A 9,059-nucleotide genomic window follows, 5' to 3' on the forward strand; every position below is an offset into this window, starting at 1 on the left:
TGGAAGGTGGATTCTTAAGCATTGGGCCCCAGGGAAGTCCTTACGGCAGAGGTTTAAATTCAGGTGTATGGCTGTGTAGACACCACACTGCTGTGGGGAGGTGACTGGGTTCTCTTGCTGGCCTTGGGTTGATGATTCTTTCTCTTTCTCTTTGCTTGATACCAACACATAGCTCCATCTGGAGCCCAACTGCTCTTGTCCTGGGGAAGCAAAGGGCAGAACATCCCAGGATTCATTCTAAAACAGTTTTATTAGGTGCTTAAAATAGCTTCTGGCAGATGGCGTGTAGAATGGGGACTGGAACAGAGCTGCAAATGACATTTACAAAGTTGTGTGTGTTTGTGCAAACACATGGACATGCACGTGTGCACACAGCTTGTGTGTGTGTGCATAAGGGGTCAGAGAAGTTGAGGAACTGGGGAAGGGGTCTAAAGGAGAAATAGAACAGAATGGATGACTCTAGTCTACTCAGGATTAAAGAGAAGGGCTTCAGCCTGGGTTTCCCAGGGAACTTCGGTGAATCCTGTGCCTTCCCTGGGCACATGCTTGTCAGATGGGTGCTGCTCAGTGGCTGAGTGAGCTCTCCTGGGGCTCTCAGGGCTGGGGGACCCATGGAGCTGAAGTGGGGGGTGCTGTGGAGTTCCAGGGAGCTTATAGGTTTTGATGAGTTGAAAGCTTGACACTTTGTTTGGTTAGGGGCAGACAATGTTTGCAAATGAAAATGCTGAGAATTCACTTCATCTTCCTCATTTTAAAGGAAATGTCTATATGAGGAAATCTGAATCCATTTAGTTTAAAAATCCACCTTCCAGTGCAGGGGATGCAGGTTCGATCTCCAGTCAAGGTACTAAGATCCCACATGCCACACGTCAACTGAGCTCGCTTGTTGCAATGGAAGAGAAGCCCACACACCAAAGGATGGGGGATATTCATCAACCTAATCCTCCCAGACAGACCCACAAATTGTGGGTGGCCCTGTTTCCTGTGGTAACTCCCAGCAAAAGACCTACAGCTGTGAGTAGGACTCTAGGACCCTCTAATGCAGTAATCCTTGGTCTTTCTGGATTTGAGGCCCATTGCAGTCTTACTAAATCCAAGGTGCCCTTTCTCCAGAAAATGTCACACATGCATGTGCACAGAAAAATTTGCCAGGCTTTCAGAGAGGCCCATGGACTCTCCAAGTCCATCTGTGAATGACTGACTCTAACGGAGGGCTCTGAGGAGAGTGCCCATCCGTCTCCCAATGACAAGTCCAGCCCTGAGTGGAGAGATCTGGTCCCTCTCCTCCTCTCACTGTGAAATGCACAGAGATAATGATATTGAGGCCATTAGAAGGCAGGGGCTTAGGCCAGGGGACTCTGGGAGGCTGGCTTCAGCTGGAAGAGGTGGACTTTGCCATGCCCTGGCCTCCGAGCCCCATAGCTGGGCACTGCCCCGGCGTGGCCCTCTCTGCTGTGGCTCCGCTGCCTGGGCCAGCCCACCCCATGGTCCTGGAGCCCATCTGTGGGCTGTTGCTCCTGGCACCACTCACCAGCTCCCGTGAGCCAGTCAGTACAAGGGACTCCATCTCCTCTCTCCTCTGCAGTCAGTACCTGGTTATGTCCATCCAGCTTCGCCCCCTGCCCCCTTCCTGAGAGGAGCACACATCACTCACTCCGTGTTCAGGACATAGAGACGGTGTGGGTAGGTGAGCAGAGCACGGGGATTCAGAATTAGAAGACCGGGCTCAAACTCCCATTCTACCTTTATTGGTTGTGTGACGTTGGGTAAGCTTAAATTTTCCAAGTCCCAGTTTCCTTACCTGTAGAATGGGAATAATAATCGTATCTGTACAGTACAACTCATTATGACTAAGAGCAAGAGAGAAAGCACATAGCAATAAGCTTAGTAATAGGCCACCACATACTGCACCTTGTTCTTATCATGTCGGTGAGCCTGGGTTCTTTCTTCCCTCAGAGGCTGACAGCCTGATGCTTTTTGAGTCCTGAGGGTAGCAATGAAGGAATGAGGGATCGCTCCTTAGTGTTTCCTCAACCAACTGGTGTTTTCTTGTTGCCAAGGGAGCTGCCATTTCCAACACTGGCTCTTCCGCTCTAAGACATTCACAAGCAAGACAAGCAGGTCTCTTTTTGTGCACAGCAGTGGTGGGGGCTATGGCAGAGGGAACTCTGGGTTCCCTGGCTGGGGACTGTAGGAAAGGAAACCGGAGGGGCACAGAGGCTTGGAGTGTGTGGTGGAGACTGGCGGTGGGGACGCTGGTTGACGGCTGTGGCGGGCAATGCAAGGTCACAAGGAGCAGAGCCAGCTTTTGGATGAAGCTGAAAGGAGAATGGACACTGTGGTATGAGAATGACGTGGGCCACTGGGTCAGAAGGGGGCCATGGGGACCGTGCTCTCTAAGGGATGCCATAAAACGGGCACAGAGGCCAGAGGAAGCAGTAGGAGGACCTGGTGCATTGCTTGGCTCAAAGTGGAGCCTGTGATGCATTCCCAACTTGGCCAGCCGATGTCTGAGCTCAGACGAAAAGGAAGCTCATGGGCAAAGGCTGCTCTGGATGTGATTCTGATCAACAGAGAACTGACTGATGAGGAGAGACAACGGAACCTCCAGGGGAAGCCACTGTGGAATTTTAGAGTTCACAGTATCTAAGGATGCAGAGGGAGAGGGGGCAAAATCAGACACCCGGGCTTCTAAAAGGCATGTTCCAAAAACTCAGAGAAAAGAATTAGAAGCTGTGGTTGATTCTCAAGAGAATATAGTTCAAGAGATTTTAAAACTGAAGGCCTGACAATAAAGCCACAAATTATCCTGAGTTTAAAAAAAAAGAGGGCAGCATCTAAAAATAGCTGTGGCTGCACAGAGAGTTCTCTAAAATCTGCACACAGATTTTAGAAGTGTCCGTGTTCTGGAAATCTATTGACACACTTTAAAAGTACATACATTTGAATATAGTACAGCAGTAGTTAAGACTGAGTTTTTTGGAATTAGCGTTTGAATCCTGACTTTGCCACCTACTTGCTGTGCGACCTTGGATAAGTCCTTTAGTTTTTCTGAGCTCTGATACCTAAATTTGTAAAATGGGGATAATTGCACCCACTTTATTTATTTACATGTTTATCTGTTTATCTTTGGCTGCTGGGCCTTCGCTGCCGGACGAGGGCCTTCTCTAGCTGTGGAGCGCAGGCTTCTCACTGTGGCGGCGTCTCTCGTTAAGGGGCACGGGCTCTACAGCGTGTAGGCTGTCTTGTTGCAGCTCACAGGCTCTACAGCCTGGACCTCAGGAGCTGTGGTACAGGGTTAGTTGCCCCAAAGCATGTGGAATATTCTTGGACCAGGGATTGAACCCGTGCCCCCTGCATTGGCAGGTGGATTCCTAACTACTGGACTACAAGGGAAGTCCTGTACCCATTTCATAAGGTAGCTGTGGCTGAAATGAAGTGGTCCGTCGAAATCCCTAATAGAGTGGCTGCTGCTGCTGCTGCTGCTAAGTTGCTCAGTCATGTCCGACTCTGTGCGACCCCATGGACGACAGCCTACCAGGCTCCTCCATCCATGGGATTTTCCAGGCAAGAGTACTGGAGTGGGGTGCCATTGCCTTCTCCACTAGAGTGGCTAGCATATGGTAAATGCTCAACGTTAGCCATTATTACCGTTCTATAAAAAAATACAAAACACTTGCAATCAAAGGGCATCTGTAAAAGGATAGCCCAAATGGGTAACAATTGTACTAGGAGGCGAGGGATGTGTGTGAAACCTATGAGGAGCACACAAGGGTTCTTTTGGTAAAACCATCCAGTAGGAAGGTAGACTTCAGGCCTGGAACAGCCAATGGGCTGTCATCGCGTTGCTTCTGCAGCGTTTTTGCAACACTCCACGGCAATGCGTTGTCAGGGAATGGGCAGGATAAGGACTCCCGCCTCTGCTGTTTCTCCCTTGGAATGACTAACGTGCTTGAATGGCAAACATAATTAAGATGGAATTAAGGCCAGTGAAGATCATCCCTCACTACCTTGCGTAAATTCCAGTCTCTGTTATGAGGCAGGCTCTGGCAGAACTAGCAGACTTGATGATGGAGTCTTGACCTAGTGAGCTGCCGTGAAGAGTCACAGGGAGAATGAGAGGGGTCAGGAGCCTGCAAAAAAGTAAGTGAGGCTTTGATTTTCAAAAATGGGGGAGAGGATAGACTTAGGAAACGGGCACATTAGTGTGCATCTCTGCCAAAGTTCTAGAAGCGATGGTTAAGCTGAGGCCATTGCTGCTGTGGCCTCCTGAGTGGCCTCTCTGCGCTGCCCTTGGCCTCCCCACACGCCTGTGATCTGAGGAACCACATGAGTCAAATCCGGCCACGTCTGCTCAGCTCCGTCCAGTGTCTCCCCTCTCACTGGAAGGAAAACTTTTGAGTCTTCACAGGAGCTTACAGGGCCCGGCCCCACCACCAGGCTATTCCCTTCCCTCAGGGCTCACAGTTCCTCTCCCTCCGCCCTCCTCCTTGCTCTGCGCTTCCTGCCTGCCTTCTCCCTTGGGACCACTCTTCCTCCAAGATAACTGGTTGGTTCCCTCCCCCAAAGTGTAGCTCAAACATCAGCTTCTCAGCAAGGCCTTTCCTGAGCCCTCCAATGTAACGTCCCCACCCCAATTCACCCTCCTCCCTGACTCAAGCTTTTCTCCATGGTATTTGCTACTACCCAAAAGGCTACATATCCTTACTTATCTGTCCTGTTCATCAACTTTCTTCACTCACTAAAACGCAAGGTTTATGGACTCTGAGAGTTTATCTGCATCCCCAGTTGCTCGAACTGTGTCAACTGCATAGTCATGTTCATTAAATGTTCGTTGATGGGAAGGCAGAAAGGAGAACAGCAGAAAAGAAGGTGGCTGGTAGGCTGAGAAAGAGGTCACTAGACCAGCATGACCAACCATCCCAGTTTTCCCAGCACAGAGAGTTTCTGAAACAAGGGACTTTCAGTGCTGAGGCCAGGAAAGACCCAGTTGGTCATGCTACGCTAGGTCAGCCCGGCTCACTGACTCCTGAGCATGGGGACTGGTCTGAGGGCTTGCAGCACTGCCTTACACTCACTCTATCCTTGTGTTGGCAGAGCCTCCCATGAAGTCGGTCTCGTGGGAGAATGCAGGGACGTGGGCTGCAAGAGGGTGGGTTTAAGTGGTTTGTAGGTGGCTGAGCATCTCAGATATGTTGGTGGATGGGTCCATGCAGTGGGAAGGCCGCTGTGGTGAGCCACAGAACCACATCCTGGCCTCTGCATCTTCACCACCTGGGCCGCAGATGAGGACGGAGAAACAAGGTTGGATCCTGCAGAGGCGTGTCCTAGCCAGGGGCAAGTCAGCAAGTCTGAGCTGGCTTTGGAAATCATCTCAATAGATGGAAATGATAGGCCCAATGGAACAACCTGAAATTCAAACAGTGGCAAATACTGCTTCCTATTTAGCATTTTTTAAAAAGCAATCTTAAATATCCAGAAGAGACCAGGCTAAACACCCGCTCTGTTTGTCTTAACCCCAGCATGTTTCGTTGCCCACACACCCAGTCTAGTTGGAAAGCTAAGACTTTGAATGGCACTTAAGTTGAATTAATAGAGATACAGGGCGTGAGTCCCACTGATCTCCCACTTGGTCGCAACACACCTGAGCCGCGTGCCCGGCTCTGTACCAGGGTAGAGGCTCTCATTTGATCAGTTTCTAGCTGTTCCGGGACACGGCAACCCCAAAGTGTCGATCCCTCCCCTTCACAGCTGGCTTCAGCCTGGCAGCATCAGCTCTCTTTCCAGGAGAAAAGAGGCCGCTCACCACCATCCTTCCCCAGCTCACCTAACTTCTCTGGAGGCAGCCACATGCTCAGGACCAGGGAATTCAGTTGAGACCGGGTTAAATCACCATAATGCCTTTCCCCCCAGAAGAAGGGATCACTTTCAAGGACTCAGTGCAGGGAACTCCCGAGGACATGGAGCCAGAGCAGCACCCCTTTCCCTCAGGGCTCCCTGCCTGTAACTCAGGAGTCTTTGGGAAAGGAAGGTAGCAAAGATGTTTTTCATCTTCCAGCCTTTCACCCTCCAACCCCAGGCACCTTTACAAGCATTTGCACTTGCAGGATCTGAGGTGTGCTGGGGTCACTTTTGGGGTTGTTATGATTGAGCCCGAGCTCTTAGAGGCGTTCTGGGTGGGAGTTCTGAGGTGGCAAAGGAGGTGTTGCTGGGAGATGGCTGCAGGGCTCACAGGGCTCTGGGTGCTTATATAAAGGACCAGCACCTGGATTCTCCTTGCCATGTGGGTCCGTCCAGAAGGTAGCACCTGCCCTTCATCCTAGACAGAGGAGGTGTTGACTTCTGACTTCAGTTTTCCGAGATCAATGCAGGTCCTGCCCTGCCTCTTCCCCACGGAGCTTCTGGATCATAGAGGATGAACCCTCACCAGCAGTGAATAGGCTGCCCTGAACTTGGCTATGATGGTCCTAAAGCTTTCCCAGCTCCCTCCCCTAAAGAGGGCTTCCATTGTGGCTCAGCTGGTAAAGAATCCACCTGCAAAACAGGAGACCTGGGTTCGATCCCTGGGTTGGGAAGATCTGCTGGAGAAGGGAAAGGCTACCCACTCCAGTATTCTGGCCTGGAGAATTCCATGGACTGTATAGTCCATGGGGTCGCAAAGAGTTGGACATGACTGAGCGACTTTTCTTTTCACTTTCCCCTAAGAACATGTAAGTTGCACATGGGGAAGACCACATGTGGGTGGAGCCTGCTGACTCAGGGCAATGGGCTGTCCTTTTGAAACGGGGCTGAGCAGCCCTGCAGTAGAGGGGAGAGGAGCCAATGGACCAGCCTCCAGCCCCCCCTACCCTGCAACCCTCTCACAGGGCCATAACCTATACCACTGTCTAGGAAAAAACAAAACGGACCTAGAGGAAGCAAAACATTGCAGCCACCCCAGGTTGGAGCTCCGTGGTTCTCCAGGTGTGGTCCCCAGACCAGCAGTATCAGTATCACCTGAAAGCTTGTTAAACATGCACACTCTCAAGTCCCACTTAGACCTGGATCAGAAGCTCTGGGGGTGGGACCAGCCTCCGTGCTGACCCGGCCCTCAGGTGACTGATGCAGGCTGGTGTGTGAGAACCCTTCTGTCCAAGAGGAAGAAGTCTTGTAACCTGGCTTTTTGCTGAAGGTCTTCAGAGAACCCTACTGTCTTTGTGTTCACTGGGAGAGGGGCATCACCCTCTGACTTGGGTGAGGGCTCTCTTTCTTGGGTCCATGGGGTCGGAAGCTCCGGCTACTGGTCTGGCTTCCTTGCATCTACATTTGCAACCTTGAGGGTGACTTAAAGCCCACTTCCTTCATGTCTGCTAACTGTGTCTGTAACATCGGAGTCCTCAGGTTCACATGTGGCTTCTTTTCCATCTCAAGAGACCCGTCTCAGAAACAAGAGCTGTTGTCTGGCAGCCTCTTGCTCTGGAACCCCCACTGGCTGGCCACGGCAGCCCCCTCCCCTCGGCTCTTCTGCTTTTCCAACAGATGTTTCTCTTCACATTTGGTCCTAAGAAGTTGATCCATTAAAAAAAAAACTGCAAAAGCAAACCTGGCTCATTGCAAATTATACTGAAATGGACTGGAAAGATAGATGCTACAGTCTCCCACAGCCCTACCCTCCTCAGACCCTCCATCACCCCCCCCAGACCCCTCCTACCCCAGTGAGCCAAAGTCCTTGCTGTCTTGATTTGAAATTCTCTGTGTGACTCTGCCTCTTGGGTTTGTTTAATTAGAAATAGGCTGGGAAGTGCTTCCTATGTACTGGCATGTTAATTGCTTATCACAGAAAAGGAAGGGGTGACAGTGTGTGGTGATGGAAATTTCCACTGTCGCCATCTCCAGACTCTTCTCCATTTTTCTCTCCCTCTCACTCCATGTCTCCTCTTCTTTCCTCTCCTGTCAGCCTCTCCTGCGCACCATCCCCAGATCTCCTGCTCAGTTACAGGGCTCTCTGGGGAGCAGTCTGGAGGTGCCTGCATGTCAGACTCCAAACCTGCAGGGCAAACTGCGCCTCTAGCTCCAAGCTCCCCCAGCTCCCTCATCCCCCCAGCCCTCCTGTCACCCTCAGGCTCCAAAGGGATTCAGAACTGAGAGTTCTGTAGTCACACTCAGTATTTGAATGATCACTCGTCTTTTGTTCCCTTCCTCTCCCCTTATTGTTGTTATTCTTATTTATTTTTATTTTTTACAAAACAGGAGCAAAACTGAGTTGAGGGGAAGTGACACGTTTCTCCACGAAGGTACAAAATTGCCTACAGAAAGTCACTGTCAGTGCGAGCCGGCTGCCGGGCAGAGCCGTTCCTGGGCATCCCTCTTCCACGCGTCCTTCCAATCCAGCGAGGCCGGGGCGGGGCCACGTGGGGAGCAGCTGCCCCCAAGGTGGGGAGGAGAGGCCTTCAGCCCTTGCCCAGGGTGGGGGAAAGAGCAAGCAACTGAGACTGCACAGAGACAAAGAGGAGGGGGTGCCTCCTGTGGGCTGGGGCCCTGGGGACGCAGGCAGGGTACATCCAGGCAGAGGCCCAGGGCTCTCCGGGCACAAAGCCAACTGGGGAGGCAGGCGGCTCTAGCCAGAGTCCTTCCTGCTCCTTGGAGCTGCTCCTCAGAATGGCAGCAGAGGCGCCCCCAGAAGGTGAGGGCGGCTCCTGGAGGCTGCGGGGCACCCTCTGGGGCTGGAAGCTGGTTGTCTCGGTTCAGCTGCCAGGCCTCAAGCACGTGGGTCCAGGTTAATTTCCTGGCGGGGCGTCTGGCCCAGATTGCTTCCCTCTTGGTGAAAAATAGTCCGAGTTATTTCTCTACTGCCGAGAACAGGCTGAGCTTCAGGAATTCTGTGACGGTGGCGGGGACCGAGTCTCCCCTTCGGAGGACCTGGGCCACTTCCTCCCTGGATTCCAGTGCAGGACGAGGGGTGCCGAGACCACCCGGGCAGAAGGGGCGCTCCAGCCCCAGAAAGCCCAGACTGGGAGCAGGGGCCGCCCACCCACGCTCTGCCTGGGCTGGCCGGCGCCAAGCTGGGCTGCCAGCGCGGC

At 52.2% G+C, this 9,059-nt stretch overlaps 1 protein-coding gene across 1 annotated transcript in view; it reads right to left on the reverse strand.

Moving 5' to 3' along the window:
• Positions 1 to 8,165: 8,165 nt before the first annotated feature.
• Positions 8,166 to 9,059, reverse strand: part of LRRN2 (leucine rich repeat neuronal 2) — a 3,147-nt gene continuing 2,253 nt past the window's right edge. The window contains exon 2 of the mRNA XM_010854255.1: positions 8,166 to 9,059. Within this exon, the coding sequence (XP_010852557.1) occupies positions 8,850 to 9,059 (210 nt within the window). The 3' untranslated portion in view covers positions 8,166 to 8,849.

This window comes from Bison bison, unplaced genomic scaffold (assembly GCF_000754665.1).
Source record: "Bison bison bison isolate TAMUID 2011002044 unplaced genomic scaffold, Bison_UMD1.0 scf7180017864338, whole genome shotgun sequence".
NCBI lineage: Eukaryota > Metazoa > Chordata > Mammalia > Artiodactyla > Bovidae > Bison > Bison bison.